This window comes from Lasioglossum baleicum, chromosome 9 (assembly GCF_051020765.1).
Source record: "Lasioglossum baleicum chromosome 9, iyLasBale1, whole genome shotgun sequence".
Classification (NCBI taxonomy): domain Eukaryota; kingdom Metazoa; phylum Arthropoda; class Insecta; order Hymenoptera; family Halictidae; genus Lasioglossum; species Lasioglossum baleicum.
The window spans coordinates 3,913,561-3,934,239 of record NC_134937.1 but is presented as its reverse complement, the minus strand read 5'-3'; the positions used below and the strand labels follow the sequence as shown (position 1 = coordinate 3,934,239).

Here is a 20,679-nt window from a genome sequence, read left to right as displayed (position 1 = left end):
GAATCTTTATGCAACATATTCTTCATCAATTTCTAGGGAGCTAGATACACGTTCAATTCTTTCGTTAATAGCTTTAACACGTTGAAAATGGTTCAACTTTATTCGCCAATTAATTTAATATTTCCCCTTTCTTAAATTGCACCAATGCATATGCTTGTTATAAGTAGACTGCAAATCTTTATGCAAAAGGAACATTTTCCTCAACAATTGCAAGAGATGGGAGCCACGTTTAATTCTTTCTTGTAATGTATCGTTATTCTCCAATTAATTTAATTTTTCTCCTTTTTTTAAATTGCACCAATCCATGTTTATTATGCGCAGACAATTATAAGCAGATCTTTATACAAATTCAAATTAATCAAAATCGGAATTAGGAAAAAATTTCTTTCGTCACCCAAGAATTTCTTTAGACTCCTCATTGTAAAAACAAAATGAAAATGGTATTAGTTGCACTTGCCACAAATGCATGATCGTTGAGTTAAATTCTTCATTAATTTATTATATTTGATGCTGATTGTAACTTTAGTGTACATACCAAGCATGTTGCACGGTACAGTGGAACGTGTTAACATAATCATATTTATAACTTTTGTTCACACTTCGATACTATCGCGTAGAGCAGATGTCGATTCAGATGTGTGATATCGATAGATCAATATCGTCAATATCGCTTATTTAGACTTGTTTCAATTTTTTTCCCGATTGTCTTGAATAAATGGAAATAACTTTTGCCGTTTTTGGTTGAAGTAATGCGTACTGTATCTCAAGTAATAATATGCAATTTATTATTAATATATTTATCTTTTTGCGATTCTATAAAATGTGCAAGCTTGTTGTTGTTGCATAAGTTTACAACTAAACCTGCTTAAGATGTTCCATTGCCTATTATTTCTTTTAATTAGCGGACAACATTATGTTTCTACCGTAATTGCTAGATTCGGAGAATGGTCTGCTGCTTAACGAGACTAATTTCTTTCATGAGCCAGCGATGTTACATCTTTTATGCTTCCGAACCTACTCAAATTCAATTATCTCTTGGATCACGTGTATTTCTGCTTCGAGTACGCTCTTGCGACGACATATATATGTCGAAAATACAAAAATTTTCTATGCTGCGTTTAGTTTTGAGAAATAGCGACTCTTCGACTTTAAACATGTTCTGTCTTTTAATGATGATGGTTAGACTCCGGATTTTATGCATTTTTAACAAAAATGAGCGAGTGCAATTTAAAACAGTGAAAATATTAAACTTTAAGAGTATTAATAATTTAATATTGAGACTTTAATAGTATTAATATATTATTTTCACCACATAAAAATTATTAATGTAGAATATAAATTTATACTTAGCTCCTGCGTCTTGCAATTGATGCACAAACTTTTTATTTTGCATAAACATCCGGAGTCTAATAATAGTTATCCCTTTGTTTCTTATTGGAAAACCAATCTATGAACTTTTTGGGCGAGTAAGTTCAGTTTAATATTACATTTTCAATATTGAAATACACTTAACCCTTAACCCTCAGTTGAGTCTCTGACGACCGGTGGCAGGTTAGATTGTTAATTTTCTGATTGTTAATAAATAAGTAAGATGTAGTTTCTTCGTGCTACATTTAAATATTAATTCTATTTCAAATTCTGAGCATTAATTAAATTGCTATCGCGTTTGGATTGTACTGGTTAAAACGTCATCACTAGACTGCGGATCTTTATGCAATTATGGCTTTTGAAAATGTTAAAAAAATGCTAGGATATAAAATATGACAGAATTTAGTTCTTAAAATTCGTCTACAAAAATTGAAAATTGTATAAACATCAGTCTAGTCATCACATCAACTAAGGGCTAAACAGTTAAAAATGATTAAATCGCAAGAGATGTTCAAACTACGGCAATTTTGTTGATGTTCAATGAATGTACTCCATAAAATGAAAACTTTTGAGTAGCCATGGTTCCAGCGTTAAGCACCACTGTCTTCATAACGCGTTTTCGCAAACTAGTTTCTACATTGAAGACGAACCGTGATTCGTAACTTCTATTCATGGCTTTCGTATGTCGGCAGATTCTCTAACATTCTTAATTTTCGAAACCGATGAGAAATTTCCGCATCACGAGTACTCTGTTCGCTTCAGTTGTCGTTCATTTCCGTATTCGTGCTGTAAAATGAAACTCCACAACACCGACTCAAGACGCGTTGAACTTTCGAATGTTGGTGAAAACGTAAAAATTCGTCTTTAGTTCTTGTTTCTTCGCGTATTTATGCTGTAACATTATTTTAGGAGAATTCAGAAGAACTTGTATAAATAAAAGTTAACTGCTTGTCCTACAATATGGTGCTGGAGATTCTGAACAGAGTATAATAAGAATATAGTTTATTCATTTCTTTGAAATCGGACTAAAATTCTATTTTGTTGTAGTCGATATAGCCTTTGGAGAAAACATGAGCCTACAATGAACATAAACTTTTTTTAAAATGTAAAATAAAAATGAATATAAAATTTTATTAAATACAAATTGTTTGCATCGATTACAATAAACAGATAGAAGTTTCATTGTCCCTTTACTAATTTGAATAAGCTGGCACTTACACATTAGAACTGATCAATCCTCCTAATCCGTCCCCTTACTTTAAATTGCACTTACTCATTTTGACCATAAACGCATAAGATCCGCAGTCGAATCACCATAACGTTCACGTTCACATATCCCTACCGTAAATCATCACGATCAGGAGAATTCACCGAATTGTATAACGAACAGCTGCATCGTTACTATCGAAACACAGCAGCACGTTCAACATGAAAAATTTGAAAGACGAAGAAAACGTTAAATTTCGTATCCAGTGTACGGCTATTCAGAAGTAGAAGTCGGGGAAGACGTTAACATTTGTGCCGGAGAGCGTAATCGGTGACGGTTAATCCTGAAGGAGCGCAGCGGGATATTTTTGGCGGGATCTTGTCCGGGACAGAAGGCGCGTAAGGACGGAGTAGGCGGAGAAGATAAGACTCGGTGCGTGATTAATGGACGCAGGAGGCTGCGCTTGGGGAAAAAGGGAGGGGGAGAGTGGGAAAAGGGACAGAGAAAAGAAGCCGGAGCTTCTTCATCTAGCATCTAGCATCGGGAAGGGAAAAAGAGACACGAGGAGGGCGGATACCTTCGCGTAAGGAAGCAGAGGAAGAACGGATCATCGAAGTCTCAACGAAACGGGAAACGACGAGTGTGTCGGGGTGTAGCGAGGAGAGATAGGGATGGGGGTGGCAGTAGCGGAGGGAAAACCGAGCACGTGCTCTGGCAGTGGGCCTCACGGAGGGCGCGCGAAAACGACCAAAAAGGGACGAGTCCCGGTTTGTTGGCGGTCCCCTATCCTTCCCACTGAGCTTCTCCCCTTTTCGACGTTGCTGGGCCCGAATGGGGAGTGGGGAGGTTACCCAGCTTATCCCCACTCCTCGCAGCTGGAAAAGTCCGGCAAACTGGGAAGATGCATTTCCCGTGACCAAGAATTTCTCGATCCTCAGTCGCACCCACGCTCTCCGCTGGCAACGTGTCTCTTCTCTTCTCTTCTCTTCGGCGTTCCCGTTCGACTTTCTTCTCGAAGGAAGGTCGTCGCGTTTCCCTATGCGTTTGCTAATTAAGTGGATTTTCCAAGTGCGTCGGAGGTGTTTCTTCGTTCTCGATTTACATAGTACATACTTCGTACTTTCCCGAATACTAAGCGACGTCACCAGTTTTCCCGCGCTTTTTCCCCGGAATCGAGTCGCACATAAACCGAGCAGCCTCAAGTTACGTGGTTTTCCTTGTGCCGTCGGAGGTGGACGTTTGATTCGTGAAGGAAACGTTGCTGAAGAGGATGGCCATGTGGTCTCTGGGCACAGATCGCTCGTCAAAAATTGTTGGAGTCTCGAAGGGATGGGGGTGATCGAGATCCCGGCGATCGTCTGGTATGTGAGCTACTTCTTTTCTTTTTTTTCACATCGGAACAGTTGTTTCGGATTCCTGCGGACTGGAAAGAATTTCGTAAATTATACCGGAAACTCGTAATTTTCACAACGTTGTTCACGACGTCCACGTTGCACCTGTCCGGTGAAGTAGCCGACCGATGGTTAGTTTCCCTAATGACCTGTCGGGAATTCTGGTTGGTTCTTTATCGGTGTCGACGCTCGGGCAGAGTTGAAAGGTGCGAGTTTTCCTAATCAGCGGGGACGCCAGCTTGCGACGCCCTTTTTCATTCAGGTATTTCCACGAAACCGGCGGCTACCCGTCGTTTCAGACGAGAATAAAAACGAGCCAAGGTCGAGGAAACGCCGAGGAGCGACCCCCCGCTTGCTCCCTCCTGTTTTCCTCACTTTCGACGCACGAATGGGATTCCGATCGTGAGTCGCAAAGAAACGATCGGATTTCTTGTTAGAACGCCGACAGTTTTCACTTCGTACCTCACTCGTCCCACGGATGTGCCTCACGAATTTATATTGTAATTGGGATTTTACAGATATTTACAAACTTGGTTACACCAAATGATTTTGTTAATCCTCGGACAGCGAAGTTAGGGTCTAACTCAGAGTATCAAAGTCGTTCGATTACTCAATTACCCAATTTGCGCCACTAAAAATTGCTGTACCATTATTCAAAATATTGTTTACATTACTATCTAATTAATTACTAAACATTAAAGGTATTATATGAGGTATTATAACAATTCCATATGCATAAAATTAAAAAAAATTATAGGGAATAGAAATATTCCAGCTTAATTTTTGAGTTAAAATAGCTCCGAGTGCAAAGAGTTGAATGAACAGACGCTGCGTTAGAGAAGTACCTTCAAAACGATGTTTCAAAAATTGATAAACCACATTGGATATATCGTCAATTATATAATTATAAAAATAGTGCGTCATTAGAGGGTTAAAATTCGTTTAGAATGTACGCGAGTGCGTTAGCTCCTCGCATCGTCGTCGAGTTCAAGATCCAACCTTTTAACCGTGAAATGAAAGCACCGTTTCTCCATCTTGCATCTTTCCGCACGTGTGTTTACCCGTTGTTAGCGATTCTAATCCAAAAAATTCTTTTCCATACCAGGTGTAGCACACTTATTCGCAGGCATTAGCACAGCATTACCGCCTAGCAGGCATAATTAGCCGGAGTACTTTGCATATAGAGTAACGGACGCGCGCCGAGACGCCATCCAGAAGAAATCCGACGCGAATAAACTGTAATTAATTATTCTCATAAATCGGGTGATTCTCGACTCCCGACTCTTTGAATTCGGCTCCTATCGATAGGGATCTGCATATCAAATTAACCGTGTAGCCCAGGACCCTGCGATCGCGATCACAGTGACCGAAATCCAGATTTCTTTTCAGATATCCGGGAACGGTCCAACCTGGTGAAAGAAGTACCACAGATGGTGTCGATCTGCCAGGAGGCACCCCATCTGTTCGGCGACGTTTTTCACGATCATCTGCTGGACTTCGTGATAAAGTACCTGCAGGACTCGGGCATTCAGGTGAATAATTTGCGTGTTCGTTACCTACACTGCCTCGGACCCGTCTCTCTGCCGAGTTACGATCTCACCGGTGTCCGAAACCGGCGATCCAGAAACATTTTCGGCAGGCTTCCCGGCCTGGGGAACCACGGCGCACTGTGGACCAGCAGCCCGCTTTTTGTGGCCAATACTATCGTAACGTTATTTCAAGGTTTAATGTTATTTTACTATTGGTCGTTGAATTCGTATTCATACCAGTTAGAATATTATAAAATAAAAAATATATGTTAACATTTAAAAAATTGATGTGACCTTATTATGTGATCTTTCGTAAAATAGAATTTTTCTTTAAATTTTTGATATTGAGATTTGTAGAGAAGTAAATACCGATCAACTTTTGTTGAAAACATCTTTTTGTCAGATCATTAAAATTTTTTGAAAAATTGTAATAACAATGCTCTCAACGCACAGATGGAAAAGTCGGAAAAAACTATTTTAGCGTTATTTATGGGCTCAAGGTCATAATACAGTAGGTCGTTGAACGTCATCTATAATATAATGAAATCAAAAATGATTTTAATATTTAAAAAATGAAAATCGTTTTTATTTTCTGCTGAAAAAAAATTTTTTCCGAAATTGTATTTATAAAAATGTGTAGATGTTTAAATACTGTTTCACTTTTGTTGGAAACATTTTTTCCTCGGATTATATCGGAACCCTTGAAAAATTGTGATAATGGAGTGCTTCCATCGAAAAGCTGGAAAAAATTATTTTTGCATATAAATTACGTTGAAATAATGTAATTTGTTACTTCAATACTAAATATGTAGATCACGAAACTTTTTAATGTAAATATTAATTCTCGTAAAAAAATGGAATGTCTCGAAAAGTGCAAAAAAAGTTGTTGCAACTCTTTCTTTCATAGCATTAGAGTTAGAAAAATTCTCGACATTTTGCAAGAAAAAAATTGTTTGGGACGCACTGGGAACATAAGAAAACCTTAGGAATGTATACAAATTTTATTATTCTTTCAAGATAACAAAAAAGTTCAGTATAACTAAATATTACAATATTTTCTAAATACCCCATATTATTTTGGTTGGTAAATATTGTCGCGTACTTATAAAAATATACTTATTACAACATCTACATATTTTGAACTCCATAATTAAACTCAACAGCAATGATCAATTTTGAACTCAAATGACACCGAACTTAGCCTTTCACAGTATCGTTACATTTTTTACTAATTCTACAAGAGCATATTCTTAATAAATATCTCGTTCGTCTAGTTCTTAAAATCTGTATAAAAATGAGACGTTCAGATATTAGCAGCTAAAACCTATATATTCCCTTCCTTTAATGACTAAAGTTTCCTATAAAAAAAATCCTCGTGTCAATAATATGTAAGCATTTTTTTTAAACTTTTCAAAAAGTTTAAATTGTTAAAAGTTTGCACTATTTGTACATGAATTAAAAAATGCTAAAAACTGGATTATATACTTGAAGTGAAAATATGCTAAAAACTGGATTATATATTTGAAGTGAAAAAATGCTAAAAACTGAATTATATACTTGAAGTACACCTCCTAACACATATATGTAAAATCACCATTGAAATTGGTATGGGGCACGTTCAAGTTCACTTTGAATTTTATGATTTTGTTTTTAGAATGCTATTTCTCGTCACAGAATCATCTAAAATGAATAATATTTTGGATTTGGGAGTTTTAGAGAGGTGTCAGTTTATATGGAAAATTGTTTCAATACATTCACCTTGAAAAAACTGACTTTTTGCCACAAAAAGCGGGGTCTCGGCCCACTGTGCGGCGGATCGTTCCCCGGCAGAGAAGTACCGTAAAAGCCGGCCAAGAATTATAAGCCTCATTGACCAATTCCTTTTTCTGCCCGGTGCCCAGGTCCGACTCACGGCCCAGGAAGCGGTGGTGGTGCTAATAAAGAGGGGATTCCTGGATACCGACACGATCGAGAGCAAAATCTGCCCCGTTATAGACGCCCTCTGTAGGTCCACCGAATGCCTTAACTGGGGCATCACTGTAAGTTTCTTCGCTTGCCTATTTGTCTTTCTTCTTTCCTACTTTTCTCTGTACTTCTCGACACGTTTCCTGCCACGTGGACCGCTTTAGCAGGCCGCGCTCGAAGTCCCAGCGTGATTTTTCGAAACGAACCCTTCGGGATTCAATAAACTCGTATTTCGTGATCAATTTTCGTATGGTTCGGAGCTCTTGCAGTTTCAAGAACCATTGAAACTCTTAGTGATTTTTAGTGTTGCTAAAATCGCGTGCTTGACGACATACTTTAGATAATATCGATAACAATTTCCTTGCAATTTTCTTATATGTAAAGATAAGAAATAAGACAGAGTATGAAATATTGTGTAACATCACAACAGAGGAGATTGTGTACCTATTGCGTGCAGTTTTCTTCTTTTCTTTCAAGCCAATTCTTTGTGTTTCTTGTTTTTTTTTATTGATTTCTTATTTCAAGATATTCTAAAATATCTGGAATTCACGCGTATTACTCAAACCTTCATTTACATCGCACTGATAATTAACAGACAGCGGATCTTTATGCAAAATAGAAATTTTCTGCCTGAATTGCAACAAACTGGAGTGAAATGGAAATTTATTTTCTTTCATAGTATGTTTAATAGTTTGAAAATAATATAACAGTATTTTTAAATTCTTCTCTAATGTTTTTACTGTTTTAAATTACACCTACTCGTTTTTGTTATAAATGCATAAAATCTGCTGTCTAATGATTAATACTTTCGAGTATACCCACAGTGTGAATATTTGTCGCATTTATGTATTTGAAATGAACTCTATACCTTCGTCGTGGTTGGAATATCGTTTTTAATAGCTTCTTGATCAACGAATTAAAATTATAATGGACTCGTCGAGCTTCACGCGTACAGTTTTCGTGATGAACGGAAAGCGGCCTAAAAGCGGGCCGGCAGGGAACGTGTTAGCCACGTTTCTTCCATGCAGCGACAGAACTCTTGAACAACCCCGAAGAGATACCGTAATCTCTTCCCCTCCCCCAACGTGTATCGCGTTGCAACCGATTTCAGGGGAATCAAGTCGAACAGAACGACAAGGAGGAACACCTCCGATATTATTTTTCGTGACGCGATTCAACATTCCGTCGATACCACGATTAGTTGGCGTGGCTAGTCGAGGCTACGGATATGTCGGTTAATGAACGAGTACGTATGTAGGAAGCCACGTACATAGGAAAGCCCCAGAGAGAAAACACTGAAACGTTTTCGCGTCTCGAATCCTTGATTCGATCGATTTAATTGGTACGAGGCGTGAATCAGTGCGCTTTACCTGTAGAGTACTGTTGCGGGTACGTCGAAAAATGTTTGATCACTCGCAGCGCTCCGAATTTATCGAGATTTATCTTTTACAGTTTACATTTTATAGGTACTGTATGTCTTATAATTGTTCTTCTCTTTCTCTTGATCCTTCGAATTTGAATTGAAATTGCATACATACTACAGACTCGTGTATAACGCGACCAAGAAATTGTTTAAACTTCGTACATTGCTCAGAAACAGTCGCACAATGGAGAGCCTACGTTAATATTTCATTAATGTTTGTTTGACATTGTTCACGTTCCGACGATGGTACCTAACCCAGAGTATCAAAATTGGCATTTAATTATTCAGTTTCTGGCGCTTAACACTAAACCTACCATTGCCGGTCAAATGACCGGTCTTACATTTTTAATTTTGTCATTATTGAAATTATGACGTTGCTTACATGGAAAATGATTCGATAAATTTCTTTATCCGAGCACATATTCCAATAAAAATTGCACGTAGTCTAAATATATAGAGCCTTGTCATTTTTGTCAGTTGAAACATTTTAATTGCTTTCAGTGATCGGTAGTTTAGTGTTAAATTAAACGAACAACTGAAAGACACACTAATCACTAGACTGCGGTTTTTTATGCAAAATGAAAATGTTTTGTATTGATCGTGGAAAGCAGGACTGTAACATAAAAATCGATTTCATCGCTTAACGACTTTGTTACATTAAAAGCAACATTGCAAGAGTCTTGAATTTTTTAAATCTTTGTTTTATATTCCACCCAACCAACTTCTTCATAAATGCATAAAGATCCGCAGCTTACTAATCAGATTTGCTTATCTTCAATCAAGCGATCAAGCACTTCTGATCAAACATTTTTCGAGCGATGGTGTAATCAGTATAATGGCATAGTTAAGCTGCGAATTTGGCGTTTTTATAGCAAGAATAAGAGACAACATGGAACGATTAGCTAAGAGGAAAAATCAATATATAACTTCCGTTGCGTTAACTGCAACGGCTGCATTAACATAAGAAAACATTAATTTTGCCTGCTGATTCACAGTACAGTAAATGCTCACTCGTTGTCCAAAAGCCATTGTTTGCACGGACAACGATCGTGCCCGGACACCACTTTTGATTTATGACTGCGTTTAGATATCGCGCCGAGCGAGACTTCAGTAAAGAGCCGAACATAGAGAAGGACAGAATGAAATACGGATCGCGTGACCGAAGCGTGTCGCCGTCGCCGACACAGTTTAAAGGCCCGCGAGTTCTCACAATGTAATGGCCATGATAAAATTGTTTATTTTTCATTATTTTTTTATGGGACTTTAACTACCTTATTTCTGCCATTTTTCTGATCAAAATGACACCAAACACGATATAATTTCAACTATATTCAGTGGTTTTACCGTCGATTAAACCACTAAATACAGTTGAAATTATATCGTGTTTGGTGTCATTTTAATCAGAGAAATGCCAGAAATAAGTTAGAGAAAGTCCCATAAAAAAATAATGAAAATTAAGAAGTTTGAAAATTCGATTCATTCGAATCAATGTTGTGATGTTCACACCGATATACCTGAGCCGACAGTGAAATGGGTAGGCGTTGAACAACGACCGTGCCCACGATCCCGGACAAGGAGCATTTACTGTTTAACTATACGCAGTGTAATATAATATAAGTGGTTAATCAGAGCCTGTACGACTTCGAGAAATGTGTATCGATTGTGCGTTATCCCGTCTCGGACGGATTCCGTCTGAAAGACATAGGTAGTGAGATGTTCTCACGCTATCGCGTCTCACTATCTTGTCTTTCATCCGGCGTCCGTTGTGCATCGACGCTTACCGGCGAATTCGGGAGGAAAAAGATTCGTTAGTAATATCTATCGTACCGTGAAACTAGCCGGCGTAGATAATGCGCGGGAATATTGAATAAGCGGCTGCCGTCAGAATGGGAGCGAGAGCGAGAGAGAAAGAGAGAAATAAAGAGAAGAGGATGCCAGGCGAAGGATCAGGAAGATTCACGACAAGGGACATGCTTTTACCATCAAAGTTGGTTTGTCATAGAGATCGACTATCACAGCCAGCTTTGATGAGCAAAATTGTGTCCGTCCTCGGCGCGACTCACCGGACGAACTCTGCGAACAAAAAAGAAGAGAGAGGGAGAGAGGGACGTGGAAATAATTACCGGAGAGTCCGGGAAGCCAAACGTATCCCTCGGAATTGAGGGAGCATGGAAACGAGGGGCGGGATCCGCGAGCTGGACGCGACGAAGAAGAGAGAGAGAGAGAGAGAGAGAGAGAGAGAGAGAGAGAGAGGGGGGGGGGAGAGACACAGGCGACGGAAACGTTGCATCCAGCGCCGAAATGAAAATACCTTTTGCGGTCCGATACATCAAATTGGTTGTGGAATGTTTCGAGTCATATCACAGCCATTTTGATGAGCTTGGCCCGCAGAATCGATCGTCGGGGAAGCGTGTGTGTTCCGTGTGCCGTCATCGAGTGCACTTAGTGCCCGCTTAATTAATAATCGCCCGCGCCCGCCACGGGAAACGAGAGGCAGAGCAGATACACGAAATAGGAACGACGATGAGTATCGTTTTTACGACGTCGTTGCACGCCGTTCCCGCCCGTTCACTTCGGTCATCATCCTCAGGATCGAGGAGAAGGTCGAGGACCACGAGGGGATCTAGGACGAAGAGGAGAGGAACGCGATCCAATCGTCAAATTGGTTGTGGCGTGTTGCTTTTCTAGATTTCATATCACAGCCATTTTTGACGATTTGGATCGCCGTTTTTTGCGACGGTCACTCCCACGCACCAACGACACGCGGCAACCGACGAGGAAACGATCGTGGGTGGATGTCGTTCAAGGATCACTTCCGCTGGGAACGACGGGAAGGAAAGCAACGCTTGTGCTTCGCTCACAAAGTGGCTGTGATATGCGGATACACGAGCGATCATATCACAGCCAGCTTTGATGAGCGTTGCGCTGCGATGCGTTCGACGATCTTCATCGCTCCACGGTTCTCTATCGGTGAATTTATTTTTTTTTTGGAGAACGTTGTTGTCCATTTGTTAAACGTCCGAGGGTTCATCATGGTTAATGAAAGAGGATGGTGGTAAAGTTTCTTAAATCTTAATTGCCGTAATAACACTTTTGTATCTTCAACACCGAATACCCAAGCCAATTACGCTCATTGACTATCATCGTATAACATGATCGAAAAACTGTACATTACGCATTTTATGTGGCAGTCAACGTACAGAATATTGTTCAACCCTGAAGAGGTACAGTGTGCAGTGTTGGGCACATTTTATTTTAAATAATAAATAAACGTGTGATTTTAATTGCAAATAATAACTACACTTTTTATTTAAATACAAGTAATTTAAATAATTATTTATTTAAATAGATTTATTTATTGCCTAACACTGACAGTGTGTTTACTGAGATTACAAAGTATCATACTAGGACCATCCCAAAATTTTGTATAAATTTTCTACGATACCTTTATATTTAAATATACTGAAAATATTTTAAGGTAAAATTTAAATTGTCATTTAACTCTTTGCACTCCGAGCTATTTTAACTCGAAAATTAAACATTTCTTCCGAACTAGAACAATTCCATTCTATATGATTCCTTTTTATCTTATACAATATTTAAATGTTTAGTAATTGATTAGATACCAACTTATTTAATAATGTAAACAATATTTTGAATAATGGTATAGCAATTTTTGTGGTGAAAAAAAAAGTCAAAGTAACTTGATATTTGCAATAAATAATCGTACAATACAGTAGCAAAGTGTACAATGAATGTCGTAGAAGGGAAATGAAAGTTTATAATACATATATTTTGTATGGCTACATTTATTTTAATGCGTAAATATTGAACAAACGAATCAAATTTTATTTCATCTAAAAAGATGCATATAACATTCATATTTGTTAGACTTTGTTAAAATCATCACGACGAGCCTGACTCGTTAAAATACCACAAGGGGTTAAAATCGACGACCCCACCACTGTGACCTCTCTTTATAAGTGTAAGAGCTTCAGCAAATTTAACACTAAACCTACCGACCATCAAAAGTGACTGACGTGTATAGTATTATAAAAGTAGCAAGATTAAATTTATTTACATTTTGTGCGATTTTTACTATAATATACATGGAGTCAAAAAATATATTCAATAAATTCCCACGAAAACACCTTCACAATTTCAATAATTGTCAAATAAAAAATCTAAAATGGATCATTTGACCCCTCGTGCTAGGTTTAGTGTTAAGCGAGCACTACCGCACGTCTTTAATAGAGCGCGTGTGCGTTTCGTGGCGAGTGATTTCCAAGAAGAACACTTCCGATCACGCACCCGATACGGCGAGCAGAGCGAGTCCTCGCGCAGTTTCCGCTTTCGGGAAAGGTTTGCGGCTCTGTAGTTTCTCAGGGTCGACCGACTCCCTCTTACGGATCCTGCGGATCCACAAAGGACATCATCGAGAACGTCGATACATGATCTCCCCCATGCGATTCTTCGTAACACGAGCCCTCGTTCAGTTTCTGGGAACGTCTACTAAATTTTATTCTATCCTGTAATGAGCGAACCGAACGCTTCGCGGCTCGAATTACTGTCGATTCCTTCCGATTCGATCCAGATTAATATATTTCCCACTAATTAGCTCTTTGTTAAACTGAAATACTGTAAAGGTCAATTCATAGACTGTGAGAGCAGATTCGAATGTCGCAGCAGCGTAAGGTTGTAATTAAACTTATTTGTGCCGTGCTAATTATTGATATCTTTTCGTGCGTTACAAGAGGCGTTCTTTGTTCAAATACTATTTTCATGTATGCATTATTTATAACACATAAAGTGATGCTCGCCGGAAGAAAAGTTTAATTAAAAATATTTTATAAATACGACCTGGTGCATCCTACTGTGCCATAAACGATGAACCTGCATTAAGCTTAAGAAAAGCTTGTTTATACAGATTTTTCAGAGGCAATTAAGAGAAACAGTTATATTTAGTAACGATTGATTAGACCAGTGGTCGGCAAACTGCGGCTCCTTGAGTGCGGCTCTTCCACAAATGACCTGTTTAAAATAAATTTATTTTATTTTAATATAATGTGTGTGTGTGTGGTATTTTAATACAATTTTCAATCAGTCAGCGTGCTATATCTAAATTCAGGGTTCTCGTAAAGAAATTTGGCTCCCAAAAGAAATCTCTTTTGACTAATGAGTCTGCCGACCGCTGGATTAGATTGTTCACCATCGATTAATTACTTCAGCGCTGTATGAATGCATATTACAACACGTTTTTAGAAATGTGTGGCGGAAATCGATCGGAAACTCTGTCTATAGAAAGCGATGGTGGATGACACGAACATTATGAACGAATGTTTCCATCCCGGCCGACTTGAGCAGAGCGTGCGTATCGCGTTCTCGTGGCACGATGATTCACTTCTGCCCCCCTGGCCGTGAACAATTAGTTTCATCGTTGAACAATGACCCACTGATTTCGATGAACGGCGCGCATGCGGGCGTTAAGAAAGTCCTCGAAAAATCGTGGAGGCGATCGATTCACACACCCGGCTCTCTGCGTTCCCCGCAAATCCGATCGATCAATCAGATGCGAGCATCCAGCATCCCGTTCGATGCGATTCGATTCGGTTGTTGGTCCTCTTGTTAATTTTTTCCAGGTGTTCAGCGACGCGAATTCGACTGTTCCTCCCATCAGAGTGGTTGTGATGTGGTGACTTAGACTCGTATCACAGCCAGCTTTGATGAGCGGAACGGCGCGATTTATGTCTTCGACGACGTTCCGAGCAACGAGAACGCAATTCACACGAAGAAGAAAGTCGCGGGTCAATTTTATTGAAATGGGTTTACATTTGTGCACGTGACGCGATCGCACCACGTGCTATTGATTTTTCATTGAGTTGTTCGCTCTGTTTTCCACTAATTTTCTTCACCCTTGTTAACGGAGAATTTTGCTGTGCCTCGATCTATACTCTTTGATTGTGTCGATCCGCAGCTCATGATCGAGATTGCGCCGCTCATTGGCAAACAGGCGGCGGAAAAGCTTTTTTTGGGCAGATACATCGACCTCTGCAAAGACGAAGAGTTTTGCATTAGGAGGATCACTATCCTGCGGTTCCCGGATATGTGCGCCGTTGTCAGCAAGAAGGCGCTGTACAGAGACCTGGTGAGTGTAGTATTACATTCGTATAATGTAATTAATTTCTTTCTTATTTTTATTCGCTGCCTCTGTTAAGTTTCCGATATCTCCAGTGGATCCTCAAAGAAGACGCTGTTTTGGAAAATCATTGAACAATTTTTCTCGTGAGCGAAGCCATCGTCGATTTAAAGATTGAGGCTTCTTCTTTACAACGAATGCTTAAAAGTTCATCTACAATTGAGCCGTTTATTTTGAAAGTGGCCCAAGTCCATTTAAGTTTAAATATCGTTTAAAATAAAGTTATTACCTTCCCGGCACTTCTTGATACTATTATAATAATCTTTGGGGACAAACAGTAAATTATTTTTTTTAATGACATTTCTACGACGCCAAAATCTCTGTCATTCGGTAAAAACGAATGTCCTGATACTAAGAATTCATGGTCTATCAAATAACTGACTTAGGCCACTTTCAAGATAAAAATTTGTACCATTTTATTAACCAGCTAATTTTCTCTTTACAAAATCTTCGTGACTTTAAATATATTAGTTACAATTTGCTTCAGAATGAAAAGATAACGTAGAAATGTAAATATTAAAATTGCTAGCTTGATTTTTCTCGAAAATGGACTTAGGCTACTTTCAAAATAAACGGCTCAATTGTTTGTAAACGATTTATAGAGCTTTGTATGAAAGGTGTGCTGTCATCTTTGCTATAATATAAGATCCAAATCTGTAGTACAGATTCATTCACAAAATTTTTTCGTCGAAAACTTGTACTCAGTTCTTCTTCTCCTATATTATGCACACATATCCTAGGAGAAAAATAATTATATTCTACGAAAGTAGAGGTTTTGAGCTTTAAATTGAGTCTAATTTTATTATTCCACTATCTTTCAAACGAAATTATCATGTTCAAATATTGACAATTTCTCGAGAAATGAACATTTACCGTTCAAATACTTTTTGGATCCACTGTATTTGTTAAGTTTCCAGTTCCTCTCGTTAACGTTTCAATTTTATAATACCCTTTTCAATCTTCAAATTGGAATGTTTTAACACTGCAATGGTATCCTGCGGTATCTCATGATCCCCGTTAAAATTTTTGTACAGTAATTTCTGTTGTTGTATCGCACGATAATGGTAAATATCAAGCTTCTTTAACTTCTTTAGCAGATTTAGGCTCTTCAGTCTTAAATTACATGCCTGAAAGTATGCTTGTAAAGTTTTACGGAATTTCAGAGAGAACCCAATATGATATTTTGTAGTCTGATTAACTGTGATATCATGTGATACTCGAGTGTTAAGTACATTTTGCATGATCGATTATTATTCAATAATAGCAACAATTCTATTTTTACTTATATCAGGATGAAACAAACCAATTAAAGAAATGAATTCACAATCATGCAAAATTTTCTTACCTTAGAATAAAATTTTTAAACTGAGAAACTAATTCCTGTAGTTGGCAAGAAAGTAATTCCGGTATTTTAAGGTGAAATAAAACCCAATTTTAGGAAAATGTTGAAGTTTTATAAGCACGGAATTATGAAACTACCAGACAGATGGCAAAAGATCATCCAACAAAATGGAAATTATTCTATTTGATTTGATTGAAAATTGACTTTTATTTCACCTTAAAATACTGAAATTACATGGATGTTTAATTGAATCAATTGCTTTGACATCATACGAACCGTCTAATGCAAAATTGGCGCAAGTCCAAACAGTTAATTTATTCGAGTGCGAGGAATTTAGTAAAAGTTCTATAAAACACAATAATATTATGTTTATTTTATGCAAGCCACATTAAATGTTATATGTATAAAAATTTTTTAATTTACAATTAAACTCTTAAGACATGGTGTAAAACCAGACAAGTATTATCGACCTGCACCACTTTTGCATTAACACTAAACCTACCACGAGGAGTGTTAAATGACCCATTTTAGATTTTTAATTTGACAATTATTGAAATTGTAAACGTGGGAATTTATTGAATATATTTTTTGATGCCATTATACAGGGTCATCCGTTTTTAAACGGCCAAACGTTAACCAGCTATAGAGGACCCCAAATGGAACAACTTTTACCCCTATCACTTTTTTTGTTTCGGCCTTGATTTCCAGATAATTGCAAAAAACCATCATTTTTTGAGTTTACATAAAATTAAATATCTCAGGACTCCAATCATGAATCTTGATGGTTTTTCCTCTGTTTAGTTTAAAATAAGTAGGGGCATCTTTTTTATTAAATAAACTTTTTTGTATGACCTTCGGATGAAAAAAAAAGTGATAGGAGTAAAAGTTTTTTCATTTGGGGTCCTCTACAGCTGGTTAACGTTTGGCCGTTTAAAAACGGATGACCCTGTATATTATAGTAAAAGTCGCACAGAATATAAATAAATTTAATCTTGTTATTTTTATAATACTATGCACATCAGTCACTTTTGATGGTCGGTAGGTTTAGCGTTAAACAGTTTTATTAGCATTTTCTCGAATAAAATTATATCGTGTGAAAGCACCGTATTTAATTCGTGTTATTGTCCCCGCAGTTCCCTATCTACGTTGACCTGAGCTGTGACAAATTATGGGGTATCCGGAAAGTGTGCGTGGACGTGATGATGTCAGTTTCTTGTTGCGTGAATCGTCAGTACCGTCGATTATTGTTGGCGGACCTTCTGGCCTCGCACCTCAACGACGAATCGAAGTGGGTGCGAATGACTGCCTTTCAAATTTTGGGACCATTTATATCCACATTCGCGGAACAGTTCACCGACATCTCCTACAATGGCCAGGGCGAATTAGAGTTCACCAGGCAGCAAGATAGCGGTTACAAGTACGAACAAAACGTATACTCTTTTCCTATCTCATCGCTTCTTTTTATTTAACACTAAACCTGCGAACGGCGGTCCAATGACCGGTTTTATATATTTTATCGCACAATTATTAAGTTAAAGGTGCCTAAATTAAAAATGATTACGCGTATTTATTTATTCAGGCACACATTAAAATAAAAATCACAGAAACTCTAAATAAATTCATTCGTGTCATTTTTCTAAGGCAATTTCTAGCCTTCGGCAGGTTCAGTGTTAACACTAAATCTACGGAGCACTAGAAGTGACCATTTTATTTTGCCATTCTACAGTAATAACTACACTGCAGATCTTTATGCAAAATAAAAATTGTCTGTCTCGATTGCAAGGTATAGGAACTACATTGAATGTTATTTTTCCCCTTAATGATTTTAATAGAGGAGAAAACATATGCAGTAGAGCCTCGATTAACCGGCTTGATCGGGCGACAAACAGCTCGGATAAATTAAAGCCCGACGATGGATAATCAAGACCCGAGGGAAATAATTAAAATGTACATTATATTCCAGAATAAATTTTTTATTTTTTAAAATTTATTTCCCTTTATAATATAATTATACAGTAATGTCTCTATCGACGCAAAAAGGCTCTACACGCAGACGCAAAAACATCTCCCCTCGACTGGAGTAATCTGATCTCGGCTCGAGTATATGCAGTAACTCCAATATTTAATATTTTTTATTATTACTTATTTTTTTATGAAACTTACATCAATATATTCGTGGCATTTTTCTGATTAGAAAAAGACCAAACACAATATAATTTCAACTGTATTTAGTGGTTTAATTGACGATTAACGTTTCGGGCGCAAGGAAGGACAGCGTGGGAAAGAAAGAGACGCGGAGAGTCGCAGTCGCCGGCAGTTGCGTTCGAAACTTTCATCGTCGATTAAACCACTAAATACAGTTGAAATTATATCGTGTTTGGAGTCATTTTAATCAGAAAAATACCAGAAATAAGGCAGTGAAAGTTCCATAAAAATATAATGAAAAATAAAGCATTTTTAATTGGCATTACATCGTGAGACCTCGCGGGCCTTTGAACTGTGCCAGTGACGGTGACAAGCTTCGGCCACGCGATCCGTATTTCATTTTGTCCTTCTGTATGTTCGGGCTCTCGATTGGAGTCTTGGCGTGGTCGGCTCGGTCGGCTCGGTAGACGCAGTCATAATAAAATAGTGTCCCTTCACCATCACCGTCCGGCTGTTGGACACCGATTGAAGAACTACTGTATTTAAACGCATATTTGTTTATAATCGGTATTCGGTTAATCAAGGTCCTACTGTATTGACATCTTCAATTTTAAAAATTTTCAAACAATTTTGAATTTCATCTACTTAATTTTGCTATAAATGCATCAAGATCCGCAGTCTAGTAATAACCAGACTGCGGATCGTCATAGAAAATAAAAATTGTCTGTCTCAATTGCATCAAAGTGGAGCAAAGTAGAAATTGATCTCCTTTCTTCATAGATTTAACAGGTTGGAAGTAGCATGATACTATTTTAAAAATGTTTAATGTTTCTACCGTTTTGTGTTTCTTCCACACACTTTGGTCATACACGCATAAAATCCGCAGTATACGAACAAGAACTTACTCTGGTTATTAGAAATTTTTATTAAATGTGTCCAAAGAAATAAAATTGGATATATTCTCTATAACTGTATCTTTACAATCTGAATAATTGCAAATAGAAAATTTGGAATCCGTTATTTTAACGAATGTAGTTCTAGCGTTAAAAGTTTTCTGTAATTCCGATTTCTCTTTGCTAAATAATAATCAATGGTATTTGCAGAATGAAGTACACTTACGAGGATATCTTCCCCACGACGTGTCGAGTACGGAGTCATACGGTCGACACGAAGGACCCTAGTACGAACGACCCTAGTTCTAAGGAAAACTCCAATTCATCTGTGATAATAGAGAAACCAATTTGTGAGGAGGAGGAGGACGACTCGTCGGAAGATGACGCCTTCACGATGAAAGCGTGCAAATCGAAAGTAAAATTCAATTTTATACTCTATAAATTCTCTTATTTAAGCGTATTTTGTTTGATATATTCTTCCAATTGTAATTCATATGGTCTTTAATAGACTGCGGATATTTATGCAAAATAAATTTTGTTTGTAACGATTGCAAGGAATAGAAATTAAATTGAATATTATTCCTTCCCTTAACGATTTTAATAGAGGAGATATCATTTATTGACATCTTCAATCTTAAAAATTTGCCAACAATTTTTAATTTCGTCTACTCAATTCTGCTGTAAAATTAAATGCATAAAGATCCGCAGTTAGCCATAAATTATGTGACATGGAGCCTCATATGTTCTCCAAATAATGGAGTTGTTAAAGCTTCAATTCCTCTATGGCTGTCTAGTAATTCAAAGTAATTAAAATATAAAAATTATAATTGAGATACAGTTCAAGTAAACTGTACACTGAAAATGGCTAAAATATTACCGGAAGATGTTTTGTTTCTAAAAAACATATCGGCATGAAGAAATATTCTAACCAGACTTTGGATTTTTTGCATTTATGACTAAATTGAATAAGTAAAATTAAAAATAAGTATTGTATGTTGTTTATTAAAATATTTAAAAAATAGAAATAGTTGATTTCCATTTCTTGGAAAGCACCTGCAGTCTAATTATAACAATTTATTTCACGTAGGTAATCTCCAAAACTAAAGAAAATCGTCCTTATAAAATTAGAAACACAAACGAAAAGCAACTTTACTGAGATATGTAATGCACACGACTAAATAATGCGACAAACAATAAAATTGATACATTTAGACCAAATG

At 37.5% G+C, this 20,679-nt stretch overlaps 1 protein-coding gene across 4 annotated transcripts in view; it reads left to right on the top strand.

The window, feature by feature from the left end:
* LOC143211764 (serine/threonine-protein phosphatase 4 regulatory subunit 1) overlaps window positions 1-20,679 on the top strand; it is a 273,852-nt gene that overhangs the window by 248,036 nt on the left and 5,137 nt on the right. For all 4 annotated transcript variants that reach the window (XM_076429715.1, XM_076429716.1, XM_076429717.1 and 1 more), the window contains 5 exons: window positions 5,356-5,498; window positions 7,397-7,534; window positions 14,858-15,028; window positions 17,555-17,838; window positions 19,670-19,874. In XM_076429715.1, coding sequence (XP_076285830.1) covers window positions 5,356-5,498; window positions 7,397-7,534; window positions 14,858-15,028; window positions 17,555-17,838; window positions 19,670-19,874 — 941 coding nt within the window. The remainder of the gene's footprint in view (window positions 1-5,355; window positions 5,499-7,396; window positions 7,535-14,857; window positions 15,029-17,554; window positions 17,839-19,669; window positions 19,875-20,679) is intronic.